Genomic DNA, 15,799 nt, shown 5'->3' on the forward strand with positions numbered 1-15,799 from the left:
AAGCAGGAGCCTGAAGACTGCAACAACCAGGTTCAGGAATAGCTACTTCCCCACATCCATCAGGCTATTAAACCTGGCTCGGACAAAACGCTGATTATTAATAACCATTTTCTGTTATTTGACTTTATCAGTTTATTTATTCAAGTGTGTATATATTTATATCATGGTATATGGACACACTTATCTGTTTTGTAGTAAATGCCTACTATGTTCTGTGTGCTGAAGCAAAGCAAGAATTTCATTGCCCTATACAGGGACACATGACAATAAACTCACTTGAACTTGAACATTTCCCTCCACAGATGCTGCCTGTTGCATGTTCATTATTTGGTGCTGCTCAGATGTCATGTTGAATGGTAATAGAAACATAGACATAGAAACATAGAAATTAGGTGCAGGAGTAGGCCATTCGGCCCTTCGAGCCTGCACCGCCATTCAATATGATCATGGCTGATCATCCAACTCAGTATCCCGTACCTGCCTTCTCTCCATACCCCCTGATCCCCTTAGCCACAAGGGCCACATCTAACTCCCTCTTAAATATAGCCAATGAACTGGCCACAACTACCCTCTGTGGCAGAGAATTCCAGAGATTCACCACTCTCTGTGTGAAAAAAGTTCTTCTCATCTCGGTTTTAAAGGATTTCCCCCTTATCCTTAAGCTGTGACCCCTTGTCCTGGACTTCCCTAACATCGGGAACAATCTTCCTGCATCTAGCCTGTCCAACCCCTTAAGAATTTTGTAAGTTTCTATAAGATCCCCTCTCAATCTTCTAAATTCTAGAGAGTATAAACCAAGTCTATCCAGTCTTTCTTCATAAGACAGTCCTGACATCCCAGGAATCAGTCTGGTGAACCGTCTCTGCACTCCCTCTATGGCAATAATGTCCTTCCTCAGATTTGGAGACCAAAACTGTAATTAATACATAATTTCACAAAATAACTTCAGCTCTACATGCTTCCTACTGGGAAACTGTGAAGAGCAATCCTTGGAGATTAGAATTATTTTAGCAAAACAGGTAATGTGTGGGGGAAAAAAACAGGTAACAAAAAGATAGGATTTGGTCAATTTTTAATAGAGCTCGCTTACAGGTAATTACTGGGGAAAGATACAAAGCAATTGTGACTGAATGTAAATAAAGATTCAAAACTGGTGAAGTATTGCTATTCATCACTGTGCAATTGTAAACTAGTGACTCTCTTCGTAAACAGAGTGTAATATAACTTCGGTAAAGCCATTTACTGTATTTTTACTTTTTCTATAAAGCTTAGAATAAAACTTTATTGAATCTGGCACTCTTCAATTAGATGCAGAAAGGCACAATAAGGTCAACAGTAATCTGCTGGATTAAGAGGAGGAGCAATAATCTCATCTAGCACTTATATTTTGAAATAGCTGCAGCTTCAATGTGCATATTGAGCATTTTTCAGACTGCTAACCATGTTCAGTCTTCAATTTTCTGGGTAGTTTCACTGATTATCTGCAATTAAAAAAAATGGTTGAATATACTTTATATATCAGCTCTTAAAATAAGCTCATTCTTTCAATAGACTTTTATGAATGTTTATACTAACATCTCCACCACTGGTCTCAACAGTCTTAATGACAATTTTCTTCTTTGATGTGCGATTTTCAAATGGCTGCTGTTCATACATGGCATCTATAATGAAAGATATAATTATTTTTATCTTGTTTAAGAAGGAACTGCAGATGCTAGAAAATCGAACGTAGACAAAAATGCTGGAGAAACTCAGCGGGCGAGGCAAGCCTTAAACATTATTTTATCTTGTGTTACTTCAGGCAACATATCATTGAGGCGAAGGCTTGGACTTCCTTTTACTACTTATATTTATAAGATATACTCATTAGCAAGGAAGTAGAAATACAGTAACAATATTTGGGATGCCACGTTTATCGGTATGCTTGTCTTTGCCCACTCATCGTAAAGTCACTACATTGTAAGTAGCCCTGAACTTGTTGATCCCTGGTCTGAGTGAGTTGGTTGATCTAAGCTGAGTGAGTGATGCATGTTGCAATTAGCTTTACTGTTTCCATAGCGGAGAAGGTCAAAAACTGCATATTCCGTCCCTGGTGGAATTCTGTCTATGGATATTAGATAAAGCCCTAAACCGCCATTACTTTTTCCACAAGAAGGACAATCTAGTTCTTCATCTCATATACCAACATTAATTACTATTGCCTCCTATATGTTAGATTTTCAGTCAAATGTATTGGAACATATGATCATGCATCATGAAGCAGCTTCTCAAATGTTATTGTTGAACTGAATGGAATGAGCCCAGCAGCTTGTAATTTGTCCGTAATACTCATAAAATCTTTATGCAAAGAATATATTAGATGAACTGAAGAAATATGTCTTCACGGTAGTAATTGTCCATGCAAACATTTACTCATACATTTAATTCTGAAATAACTTACCGGCAAGGCTCAGAGATCCGAATGAGGGCAAAGGCATTGAAATCCTGAATAAAAATACAACATACAAATAATGATGAAGTAAATAATTTGCTCCATTGAGCTTTATGCTTCTACAGAATCCTACTAACTGCCAACTTCCTAACGAATGACTCAAAGGTTTTGGCCTCTATTGTACCACATTGTTCATGTGCGGTCTTTTTCTTTTCACTATCTCGTAGAATTTATGTGTGAATGATGTGTAATTTATGTTTGTGTGTCATCCAAATCTATGTACTAATGGTGATGCTGCTGCTAGCAAGATTTTCAATGTGCCTGTGGCTCACCAGATCTGTGCTTATGACAATAAACTCAACTTGATGACTTGGATCTTTTTCCTTCTTCAAGAAGTTCCTCACGAGCCAATAGAACAGGGTTGTAAGAATCTCATGAATGTAAGAGTTCAAAAGTCTGCCTGCTATCAAGTGAAATCCATTTTTTATTACACTTTCAAAAGCTAACCCAAGTTAAAGAGACTGTTTTTTCCGTATGCTTGGGATTCTAGTAACTTTTTATCCTCACTTAAGGATATTTATGGGGACATTTATTGCCCAGCGAAAAAAATGTTGGTGAATCTGATCCTTGGTAATTAGCCTATTCAAGAACTAGTAGATTTTACAAGATTGGATATTTATAGAATTTATGAAACATTAATTCCGATTTTATTATTGAGATTTTGCAAAGTATCAGTCTTGCCACAGTCATGCCAAGAATGCTGATCAGCTTCTATATTCACAATGTGTCCAAAGAGCATCCTAATTATCGGTGATACAATCTTAGTTCAGACCAGTAAGTTGTTTTATCTTTGAGCTTTACATCAATGCAGTTACAAAATAAAGAAACCTATCTAAATATATTTTGCAACAACTGCCATCTAAATCTTTTAACTCTTTTAACTTAATAGACATTTTAAGTGAGAAAGTGATTTTTAACAAAAAAAAACCATACCTGCTTTCTTCCCCTTCCAGCAATTTCCTGTATGTGGCAATCTCAATATCAAGAGCCATCTTAATCGTCAATAGCTCCTGATATTCTTGCAAATGACGAGCCATCTCATCCTTCAAATTACCGATATCATCCTCGAGCTGGGCAACGGTGTCCTGGCTATTATTGAGATCCATGCTATACCGTTCTTCCAGTTCCTGCATCTGGCGCTCAAGGGATTCATTCTGTTTTATTGAATAAAATTAGGTTGGTATTTCAATTGAAATGTTATGTTTAGAATCAACATAATTTTCAGATGGCCAGAAACTTAAGGTACAAATTGTTGGCAGTACAAAAAAAAAATCTTTCATTTAAATTGTGACTATTATGACAGTAAACTAATCTGATCATTTGAGAATATTTTCAATTGGCGTAAGAATGAAGAACTGAAGCCCCATTACTCTATTTTATGTCTTGTTACAAGTCCCAACTTAAAATAGTACGGTAATTAAACTTGTTCACAGTAAGATTCAGGAATATATAATAAAACAGAAAATGTTGGAAACAATGGGACTGGCAGAATCTGTAAAAAGAGAAAGTTAACATTTCAGGCTAAACTACTGGTAAAGGGTCATTAATCTGAAATATTAACTATATGTTTATCTTCATCGATGCTGCTTGGCCTTCTGAGTATCTCCAATCTACGAAGGTATTTGGATTATTGAAACCAATTTAATTAATATATTAGTAGAAAAAAATTAAATATCTTTCAATTTCAACCATGTCCAAGCTGAGTTTGTGCATAAAAGGTGGTATTAATTGTTCAATCCACCTCTCCTCTTTTGCTACAGGAGTATACCTGAATCACACTCCTCACAACCTATCAAGTTATTGAACCAACCTGCACAACCTTAATCTTACCTCAGCAATGAAAAACAACAAACTGCCTCTTCCTCTACCATATTTTCGCATTGTGTTCTGCACTAGTGTCTTGCTTGTACACAGCCATTGTCTTTTCGCTGTCTTGTATGATTCATGCATACTGTATGTTTTTTTTTGCATTGTCTGAGTCTATGTGCCTGTGATGCTGCTACAAGCAAGATTTTCATTGTACCTGTACCTCACCGTACCGAGGTTCACAAGGTTAATCCCCGGGATAGCGGAACTGTGATATAAGGACAGATTGGAAAGAGTGGGCTGTACTCACTGGAATTTAAATGGAGAGGGAATCTTATAGAAAGGTATAACATTATAAAAGGACTGGACAAGCTAGATGCAGGAAAAATGTTCCCAATGATGAGGAGTCCAGAACCAAGTGCCACAGTTTATGAATAAAGGAGAGGCCATTTAAAACTGAGATGACAAAAAAACGTTTTAACCTAGACAGTTGTGAATTTGTGGAATTCTCTGCTACAGAGGGCAGTAGAGGCCAATTCACAGGATGAATTTAAAAGAGAGTTATGCCCCTGTCCCACTTAGGTGATTGTTTAGGTGACTACAGGCGACTGGACTGTCGCCACATGGTTGTTGGGGTGTCGCCTGTATGGTCATGAGTAGCCTCCTCAGTCGCCCAAAGAATCGTAACGTTTTTCTGGTCGCCACTGGATTTTGAAATGGTCAAAACATTTCGGCGACAGTTGGCTTGACACCAATGAGCATAGCTTGACTTCTCCTGACGTAGGTGCTGTCGTAGGTTGTCACCAGGATGACGTAGAATGTCGCCGGTGCTGACCGGTGAATTCCATTAGTGTCAAACTACGTCAACCAGCGACAGGTACCGGCGACTGAATTGTCTTAAGTTGTCGCCGACAGGGTTGTAGCTTGTCGCGGGTGGACGTAGGTGGTCGTAGGTGTGGTCGTAGTTGGACGTCCTAATGAGTCGCTGGATGTCAGTAGCTTGCCTCGTCAACTAGGTGATAGGTTGTTGTAGACATTGTCATAGACATTTTTGCAGGGAGGGGTCCAGTCTCCGTTTTTTCAGCGATCTGCTACGACTATGACAGTCGCCGGCAGTCGCCGAAAAAAACACCTAAGTCGGTCAGGCGCGTAAGATAGAGCTCTAACGGCCAGCGGAATCAAGGGATATGGGGCGAAGGCAGGCACGATGCTCATTGACCCTCCAGATCTCTGCTGATTGTGGATGATCAGCCATGATCACAATGAATGGTGGTGCGGGCTCGAAGGGCCAAATGGCCTCCTCCTGCACCTATTTTCTGTGTTTTTATGTATCTTTACATATACGAAAATAAAATCGCCTTGACTTGACGTCTTATCTGACACTGTCAGGAACTTCCAATCACATATCTTCTCCAGCTCTATGACATCCTCTCTCTTCTGTACCTCTGTAATATGTCTATAACTTTCCCCAGCTCATTGACCATCCAGATCTCTGCACTTCCAACTCTGGCCTGGCGTTCTTCTCAAGTTTTAATTGCTTCACACTAGTGGCCTTAGGGTCCCACTTTCCACTTTCACGACCTCTGCCGAGTTTGCCCATGACATATTCGCAGTATAGTCGTCACGAGGTCGTAGGAGGGGGTAGGAGGTCGTAGGTAGTTTGTAGCAGGCCGTAAGGCTAGTCGTAGGTACTCGTGGCATCAAGTAGGTCGGGCCGTTTTTTCTAGCATGATGAAACATGTCCACGAGTAAAAAAGGTTGTGAATTAGGTTGTGAAAGTGGGACAGGCCCTTTACCTTCCGCTGCCTACAACTTCTTTGCAATTCCTAATGTTGCCGGAAATGTGGAAATCATAAGGACGATGAATAGGTTGTAATCTGTTTAACCTTAGAGCTCACATACTGGGGATGCAGGATGGGAAAATGAACAAAATAGGCGGTATAAATTGATGTGTGAATGTATTTAGCTCTCGGCACAGCTAGCTTAAATAGAATAACATTAGGGGTTGTAAACCAGGCTGAAAGTAATGAAATACCCTGGAAATGGGGCTTTTGCCCATTTATTAGATATATGGGAGAAAGGAACATAGTAGGAAACATAGGGTCAAAGGTACCTCTGGGGAAAGTCAAAGATGAAATGTTACAGAGACATTGATTAATGATGACTTATTTCAGATCCACAAGTAATCATTGGGTCATGAGAATATAAAATGCTGTAGGTACAGTGAATCTCTGTTTTCTCTCTTTTTTTTCATGCTGCGCACTGTTAAGGCCTTCAATAAACCAAATTATTCGATAAATTCACCACTGATCTGTGAGCTGTTTTAATTTGTTTCTGTGCCTATCTGAGTAAAGCCAGTTACAGGGTATGGGTATAGCAAAAATATATCCTCCTACACTACTATAATTCTTTGCCTCTTACTCTATCATCTCCTTTGAGATGCTTCTTAAACCTCTTTCTTTAACTGGGTTACTTTTCAAACAGAAGACAGATACAAAGTGCTGGAGTAACTTAGCAGGGCAGGGCAGCATCTTTGGAGAGAAGGAATGGGTGACATTTTAGGTCAAGAACCTTCTTCTGACTGGGTCTCCAAATCCTCTCTGTAAATCAGCATCTGCAATTCCTTCATACACATTACTTTTCAAACACATTTATGGGATATGCTAACAGCCAGACTGGCATTTGGTCACTATCCTGCTCTCTCTTAATCTAGCTCTGGTTTCATTATATAATCTGTTCCACAGATGTTTTGATATTTAAGTAGATTTTATAAATGTAGTTTGTTAATGCAGTTTGTCTCATTTTAGGCATTTAGACAACTCACCGTTCCCTTCATTGCATCAATTTCACAGGTCAGTGTCTGGACTTGTCTGCGGTAATCATTATTTTCTTGTTTTGCCATGCGGAGAGCATCAGTGTTGCGAGAAGCAGTATCATTTATGTCAGCCAGCTGTTCCAACACACAGAATTCCATGAGTAAATCTAACTATAGTATTGCATTTCTGCCTTTACCATGTTCCGAAACAAAAACAAAAAAATTCAACATTTCTGTCACTCTTAACCAAATTTAATATTGAAAAAAAAGATCCCTGGACATTAGTTGGGTTGATGTGAAGGATATGGATATTTGAAATGAAAAGTGGATGGCACGGTGGTACAGCGAGGAGCGTCACTGTCTCGCAGCACCACGTACCTTGGTCACTCCTGACCTTGACTGCTGTGTGGGGCTTGTGCATTCTCTCTGTGATCTTATGGATTTCTGCCGGATGCTCTGATTTCCACCCACATCCCAAAGACATTTGGATTGATAAGTTAATTAGCCAAGGTCATTTGTCGTTCATGTGTGGGTGAGTGGTAAACTCTGGGGGGAGTTGATGGGAGTATGGGAAGAATAAAATGGGATTAGTGTAGGATAGTAGGATAAGTGTAATTGCTGGATAGTAGAAGTGAATTTGGTAGTGAAAGTGAAATAATAGTTGAAGTGAATTTGGTCGGCTGAAGGTCCTATTTCTGTACTGTATATCTCTCCATGTAGCCATGCAACTGATTATAAAAATAGGCAAGTGGATGGGATGGTTACTGGTGATTGATGGGGTAAAGACTGGGTGATCAGAGTGCACAAATTGGATTATATGTTGAGGGGGGGGGGGACAGATGGTCCAGTTCGAAAGACAAGGTGTGAGAACAATAGCAGGCTGTGATTTTGCTCCATAATTTGGAAATTAAGAAATACAATTGAGATTGAGTGTAGAGATGGTTTAGCTGGGAGATGTTTGTTGGGATATATGAATGTGAAAAAGATCCATTTTGATAGAATATATGTGAAAGCATGAAAACAGCCACTGGGCATGGGGGAAGGACTAAGTTCTAAACTACAGGTTAGAGATTAATTAGCTGATAGTTTGGCCTCCATTGGCTGATAGGTTGACATCAATTTTCTTATCTTGACTATTAAAACAAAAAGCCTTACCTTGGATTTATACCATTCCTCAGTCTCAGCAATGTTCTTATTAGCAAGTTTATCAAACTGAGAACGCACTTCATGGAGTGCTGCAGTCAAATCAGGTCTGACCACATCCATCTCAATCTTGACGCTCGAATCTCGGATTTGAGCTTGCAGTTCTAGAATTTCCTGAAGTAATAAGATAAATACAGGAAACAGGTCATCTCTTGGCCAGGGTTGTGTGTTCCAAATGCTTTAAGATATAGTATTTTATATATAAATATTATACTAATGATCATTTAACATAATGGTGTATCCTTACTTCTTCATGAAGTTTCTTCAGGAACATAATTTCTTCTTGTAGTGTCTCCACTTTACGCTCCAAATCCAAGCGCGCCAAGCAGGCATCATCAACATCCTTTCACAGACAATAGATAAACATAAAATCCATAAATAACTTATTGATTGCAGTTATTCTGAAAGTTCCAATGTGAAATAGTCAGGATATCTGATAAAAGCTGGTTATTATAGATAGCAATGTAATCATAATTCATAAATTGGCACATTCATTCATTTTCCATTTGTACTAAAGCAACCATTTGCTTTTTTAAATGTTAGGGTTTTATTAAGTTATTTATTAATTCATTGATGTCTTTTATAGAAAAATTCTGATAGGCAATGAGTTTGTTGATTTTCAAATTATTGGTTATTTAATGATGATTCAGTAACATTACTAGTTTTGTCTTTCAAATAAGACTGCATTCAAACTATTTTTAACACAATATTTAATAATGCCACTCATTGCTAATTCTTCAGGCGAATCGAATGTGTTATTTAAATGACTAGTAGCAGAAAATTAGCTTAAATATTTGCTTATATACAGCACAGTGCCAGAGACCTGGGTTCAATCCCGACCTCGGGTACTGTCTGTGGAGTTTGCATGTTTTCCCTCGTGACTGCGTAAGTTTCCTGCACCATCCCAAAGGTTTGTAGGTTAATTGGCATCTGTAAATTGTCCCGAATGAGCAGGGAATGGATGAGAAAGTGGAATATACATAGAACTAGTCTGAACAGGTGATTAATGATCGACTTGGACTCGGAGGTACACAAAAATGCTGGAGAAACTCAGGGGGTGCAGCAGCATCTATGGAGTTTTTCCAGCATTTTTGTGTACCTTCGATTTTCCAGTGTCTGCAGTTCCTTCTTAAAGACTTGGACTCAGATTGCCCAAGTCTCTAAACTAAACTAAACTAAACTAAATAAAACAAAACTGCCTAAAATGTGTACAAAAATAAAACAAAACTGCCTAAAATGTGTACAAAAATGTGGAAAATGAGTTCACAACAATTAATTTTGATAAATACTAAAAAACGTTCTGACATTCATTCTTTATCGTCTTTAATGATTTCACATTTGAATAACCATAAAGTTCTTGATGCTCCAGGCAGAAGCACCATTTGGTGCTGCCCCCTTCTGGAAACATTAACATAGCTTTACTGTGTTGCACAGGCGTTACAGCACAGAAACAAGGCATTTGATTCAAACAATCTTCATTGATGATTACCGTCCATAGAAAATTTTTATCTGTAAATGTGACACTTGTCATTTAAACCAAATTAGAGGAAAGGAGTCTCACATTCAGGGTCAATGGGAAGCTAAAAAGAACTGTAGACAATATTCAAGCAGAAAGCAATGCAAGCATGTGATCTTTTTCATGTCTAGTTCAGTCATTCATGATCAATCAAACCCTGATTATGCAGTGAATGAGGGTTGTCATTAATAAATGGAAATTGAGAGAATGCAATTCATATTAAAATGGGCATTGTCTTAAATGACAATTAATTTGTTTTATGAATTGAATTAGATCCACAGTTGATGAAACTACCATTGTTTAAATGAGTTTTCAAATACATCACCTTAAAGAGAAGTGTTATTCCATTATAAATGAGAATTCTATAATTCTAATGAAAGTTAGTTAAGAATTTTATTCTGGTACCAGATCATCCATGTGTATTCATGCTGTAACTACAAATAGCTCTCGAGCTAAGGGGATTACCAAAAATAATAAAGTGATTTTTAAATTGGCAGTGAATCCTTTGGTGATCAAGCATCTGACCAAATTAATTATAACGTGCGCTTTGATGCAGTAACATCAGTGGGGGGGGCTGTTATTATAAAGCTTCCAAATTAATTTGAGTAGGGAAACAAAATTATCCAGTGCTTATCCACATGACTGCTGAGCTTTTTCAAATTTCAATGAGTTTTACGATTCCATCAAGTAGCAGCTGTCATGCTGGATATTTGAGAAAATTATTTACTTATGAAGTGAAATAATATCTATTTTTTGTTACCTGGACCATACATACTTCAATGTGGTTGCGGCATTATTAATCAACCAATTACACCAGGCTCGTATATAAATGTCGATGGTCTCATGAAAATACATTTAATTTATGTGTCTGAGATGGATGCCACAAAAATGCAGCTCTGACAAATCCCATGGCAGACTGAAGACATTTTTAATATCACATTGGTATTAGACATTGGCAGAAGAAAATTATTGATCAGAATCAAAGTCAAAATTTTGACCAATTTTTCATATATGAATTAAAAGTAGACAAAAATGCTTGAGAAACTCAGTGGGTGAGACAGCATCTATGGAGTGAAGGAATAGGTGACGTTTCCGGTCAAGACCATTCTTCAGTCTGAAGGAGGGTCTTGACCCGAAATGTCACCTATTCCTTCGCTCTATAGATGCTGCCTCACCCGTTGAGTTTCTCCAACATTTTTGTCTACCTTCAATTTTTCCAGCATCCGCAGTTCTTAAACATGCTGAGTTAAAATATGAGTATATTCTTCTCAATGCATTGTGATTATTAATATTTTTATAATTTGTTATAAGAATTCATTATTACATATTACATTAATTTTAAATGTTCTGTATTGCTACCTAAAGGATAGAAATATCAAAAATAACAGCTAAATAAAATAGTAATGACTGTATTTGAGTGTTTTATTATTTACCCTGTTGATGCCATATCATTGGTAATCAGTTTATTTTTTATCTAATAACATAGCAATAAATATTTTCAAATTAAAAATAAATTGAGTACCTATATATTTAAATGATGACCACCCACTTTGGACGGTAAAAGGGCAAAAGCATTTTTATACACAGTCATTAAAATTTAACTTTGTTGCTTTCTCATCCATAAGATGCCACATTGCTAATGCAACTGCACTAATCCACTAGTTTCCTGGTACACAAAGGCATCCATTCACTTGTTTTAATTTGCTGGCATGCCATGCATTCAGTGTAACTACACTCCATGACAAATCCCTGCAGGAGATCATTTTACGTTACTGAACAAAGTATGCAGCTGCTTCCTTGGAGCCACTATTATTTCAACAGTTGCTTTTATGGGTAATGCGTCAACTTTTCGGTCCAACTCAAGGTGGTGCTGTTTCTCAAGATTGAAGTTTACAGTAAAAGGGACTGACCCAGGGTCTCCTGGAAGATGCCTGGGTGCAGTCCTTCAAAACTGGGCGATTTTTATTTAGTTTAAGTAGCAAATCTAATACAAGTAAGAGAGCAACATGGATACAAAAGTGATAAGTAGATCATTAGCCAGCAATTGAAACCAATATATCTGTGCAAAATGAACTTCAGAAAGGGCCAGCACATAATCAACAACCATAAAGTAGCCACTTCCTCAGGAAGAGAAAGAAATTGCAGGCCGTGCCATCCAGGCACAACTCTTTTGTGTTTCTAAACAGTGGCTCCACAATATCATCAGCAAAATATGCTGCTGACTCAGCGAGTCAGTGGATCACATTTTATTTTGCTACCTCAAAGCTTTGGCTCCTGATCTATGCTGAATTAATTAATGATGGCCAGGGCATTAAAGATATTTTTTTACCAACATCAGCAGCCTGTGAACTAGGGAATGCAGCTAAGTGTTTAACTCTTGATAATTACTCATTGGATATGCATGCCAATAGACAGACAGTAAGAACAACATCAGGTTTAGTTGTGAATCCCCTTATCAAACAAATGTCTTTGTTCCCTTGCCAAACAAATGCTGCCCTAAACTATTGGGTCATGTACTCCTGACATTCTGGTGCAATTTCAACCCACTTAACCTGATTCCAACAGCAAGTAAGATCAAGGATCAGAAGCAGCAAGTAACAGCCAGGAATATTCAATTATTCTTTATCCTGCTCTTTCACTTTCCCGGTGCAAAGATCAAGTAAAAACAAAATCCTGCATAGGTTGAATAATAACTGCTTGGAAAAAGTATCATGATTGGAAGGGCAGCAGAATGGTACAAATATTGGCAAGACCTTCGCCAATCTTTGCAGAGCGAGTAATCAAAATGTTATATAAAATAGGATTCGAATGTTAATAGTTTTCCTTTATTTGCTTTCAGATAGGTCTTTGAGACAAGCCGGGTACCAGAGTAATAGTCATTCCAGAGAACGCCTACAAGGCAACTCAGAATAACGGAGGGCTCATTAATGGGAAGGCTTTTGAGCCACTCCCGAGACACTGTTTTGCATTAGGAGTGGCGCAATTCACTGGGCGTGTCCCCCCGTGGCCGGCTTGAGGGGAATTGTCGGCCAATGCGTCTATATACTTCATTCCTCCCTCCTGAGATAGGGTTGTGAAATGCGGGAGATTGGGGCGAAAGTCGGATCACAAATTGGAGGAACAGCACCTCATATTCCGTTTGGGGAGTCTACACCCCCGGGGCATGAACATCGAATTCTCCCAATTCTGTTAGTCCTTGCTGTCTCCTCCCCTTCCTCAGCTCCCCTGCTGTCTCCTCCCACCATCCAGCCTTCTGGCTACTCCTCCTTTTCCCTTTCTTGTCCCCACCCACCCCCACCCCCGATCAGTCTGAAGAAGGGTTTCGGCCCGAAACGTTGCCTATTTCCTTCGCTCCATAGATGCTGCTGCACCCGCTGAGTTTCTCCAGCTTTTCTGTGTAACCTCACATCCTCACCTGTCTGAAAGCTGCCAGGTTATTTTCCGCATCTTCGCGCTGAATAACTTCATCTTGAAACCTGTAAAAAAAAAGTGTGGGCATGATTGTCATTCAACTCCGGTCTGGGGCGATTTGTTTTGTTAATTATTCGCGCAGTATTTGTTTCACTGCCCAATGTAATGAAGTTACCCGAATCTATTATTTTGTAAAGGCAGCATTTTGTGATCAAGCGTTTGCACGTATCTTTGTACAGTTCCAATACAATCGAAATATTAGGAACGGCTCGCTTCATGTCAAATTTTACAAAGGGGCGACTTCACAGAAGCTCTGAGCCCATTGATTAGGCACAAAATACTGGAGGAACTCAGCTAAGAAGCTTACTTGTTGTCAGCCCAAGTTTGAATTCAGGCAGCATTCATACTTGTAAAGCTAATTATAATGTGAGTCTCTTCAAAAGTACCGACATGTGAAATGCCTTTCACGCATTGCCGTGCCGGCAGATAACGTTCTTTCAAAATCAAGAATGATTTATCCAACGCCCCTTCTAACACCGGAGTTACTGCCCGCGGGGAGTTTCGCGTCTTTCACGCCCCTGATCAATGCAGATAGTCACTTCTGCCCCTGTTCAAAGCAGTCACATCAATACAACAAAAGCAGCGGGGAATCCGCAGAGACCAAACTGCAAACACCCCATCGAATGCGGCACATCAACTAAAAGACTTTCACTACAAAATAAAACAACGGGACAGTTGTCATGACACAAAATGCTGGAGGAACTCAGCGAGTCAGGCAATATATGTGGAGGGAATGGGCGGGCGACGAATGGGCGGGTCGAGACATTACATCAGTCTTGAAGAAGGGTCTCGACTAGAAACGTCACCCATTCTTTCTTTCCAGAAATGCTGCTTATCCCGCTGATTTACTCCAGCTTGTTGTGTCTATCTTCGGTTTAAACCAGCATCTGCAGTTCTTTCTTACACATTTAGGTATAAGGAGTTGCCTTTTGGGAAGTGAGACCGGGGCAGGACTTTCACAGTGAACGATAGGACCCTGGGGAGTGATGTAGAACAGAGGCGTTTAGCAGTACAACTATATAGTTTTCTGAAAGTGGCGTCGCAGGCAAATAGGATGGGGAAGAAGGGGTTTAGGTACGCTGGCGTTTCTCAGTCAAGGAATTGAGTGTACATGGTGGCACCCCATGTTACAGTTGTACAAGGCGTTGGTGATGCCTTAAAGTGAAAGATATTCTCAATTTTGCAGATACGCGAGGAGCACATCAATGCGAGAATTGTTCTCCCTTTCGATTAAGGGGACGTTAAGACAATCTCTTGTCTGGTTTGTACTTCTCTCTCCGAGGTGTGAAACGAACCCGCCCACCGTCCGACCCCCAAAAAAAGTGAAAATGACATCTGACTTACTTCTCTCTCAACTTCTGAAGATCATCGGACAGGTTATCCCTTTCCATCTCGACGCGGGACTTGTCGTTGCTGATCTGGTCGATCAGGAGACGCAACTCCCTCAACTCCTGTTCATACATGTCTCCGATCTTGGATGGGCGCTTCCCCTTCAGTTGCTCCAGTTCGGCCAGGAGCATCTTGTTCTGCTGCTCCAGGCCCCTCACCTTATCCAGGAAGCTGGCCAGGCGGTCGTTCAGCTGAATCATCTCAGCTTTCTCATTGTTGCGGTTCACCTTGAACTCCGAATTCAAGGCATCCACTAAGGAAAAGTTCAGAGCATTGCTCCCCATAGCCACGGATGGAGCACTGCTCCTGACGGTCCTGACGGTTCGAGACTGGACCGGCCTCATCGAGTAATTAGATCTGGAGGACGAAGGGATGATCATGCCGGACCCCGCATTCGGTCGACCCGTATAGGAGCGACGGGTCACCGAACTTCTCATGGGTTTTTCTGCAAACATCCTGCGGTAGACACTTTGATGACTCATTTTTTTTGGTATCCCTTTTCCCTTGTTAAGATGCTGCGTTTGGAAGTTGTTTCGCTCGAACGCAAATATTTCAGCTGCAAGAGAGGGATTGCCTGCAGAGGTTCTGCATTTATAGGGAGCGCTCCTGGTAATCCCACGACGAGAAATGAGACGGGCGCAGATGCTATGATTGGCGTTGCAACAACCACTCCCCAGTTAGCAGCGGCTTTGTTGGACCACTTACAGCTTGGAGGCAGGGCTATTTTTTGGTCTTTCGTCTTGAGATTGGACTGGACATTTGGAATTTAAGTGAGACGCTGCTGCTTTTTTTTTTGCTCAAGTATGTCGTGTATCAGATCCCCTAATCCCAAAGGATGACTATTGACTGACTGTGCTGGCACCCAACTCTTTCGTGACTATTAAACAACCGAAATCGCACTATTCCGACTCACACATTAGTTGATTTCATGGCAGTATTTTATTTGTAAAGTAATGCAATAATATCGCCAGAGTTCATTATAACACGGAGTTAAAACTAAATTCTGGCGGCAGAAACCACGAAAGCAATTATCAGCAGATGAATATATTCAATTTTGTTTAATAACATTTACCATGGTGGTTGTTCATGAAAATCCTGGTTTCATTTT

At 39.7% G+C, this 15,799-nt stretch overlaps 1 protein-coding gene across 1 annotated transcript; it reads right to left on the reverse strand.

The window, feature by feature from the left end:
- Window positions 1-1,055: 1,055 nt before the first annotated feature.
- LOC129709028 (type III intermediate filament-like) lies at window positions 1,056-15,286 on the reverse strand. Its single transcript, XM_055655145.1, has 9 exons — window positions 14,647-15,286; window positions 13,247-13,307; window positions 8,563-8,658; window positions 8,268-8,429; window positions 7,122-7,247; window positions 3,425-3,645; window positions 2,441-2,484; window positions 1,576-1,661; window positions 1,056-1,481 (listed from the first exon to the last, which is right to left on the reverse strand). Exons 1-9 carry the CDS (start codon window positions 15,171-15,173, stop codon window positions 1,446-1,448), a joined length of 1,359 nt encoding a protein of 452 aa, XP_055511120.1. The 5' UTR covers window positions 15,174-15,286; the 3' UTR covers window positions 1,056-1,445.
- Between the last annotated feature and the right edge of the window lie 513 nt (window positions 15,287-15,799).

This window comes from Leucoraja erinacea, chromosome 2 (genome assembly GCF_028641065.1).
Source record: "Leucoraja erinacea ecotype New England chromosome 2, Leri_hhj_1, whole genome shotgun sequence".
NCBI classification, from domain to species: domain Eukaryota; kingdom Metazoa; phylum Chordata; class Chondrichthyes; order Rajiformes; family Rajidae; genus Leucoraja; species Leucoraja erinaceus.

Excerpts from the sequence above, each read along its gene's own strand:
- LOC129709028 (XM_055655145.1), bottom strand. The coding sequence starts at position 15,173 with ATGAGTCATCAAAGTGTCTACCGCAGGATGTTTGCAGAAAAACCCATG. Across the intron at positions 8,430-8,562 it reads TGAAGAAACTTCATGAAGAA|GAAATTCTAGAACTGCAAGC; the intron begins GTAAGGATACAC and ends TTATTACTTCAG. Across the intron at positions 1,482-1,575 it reads TTGAGACCAGTGGTGGAGAT|ATAATCAGTGAAACTACCCA; the intron begins GTTAGTATAAAC and ends TTTTAATTGCAG.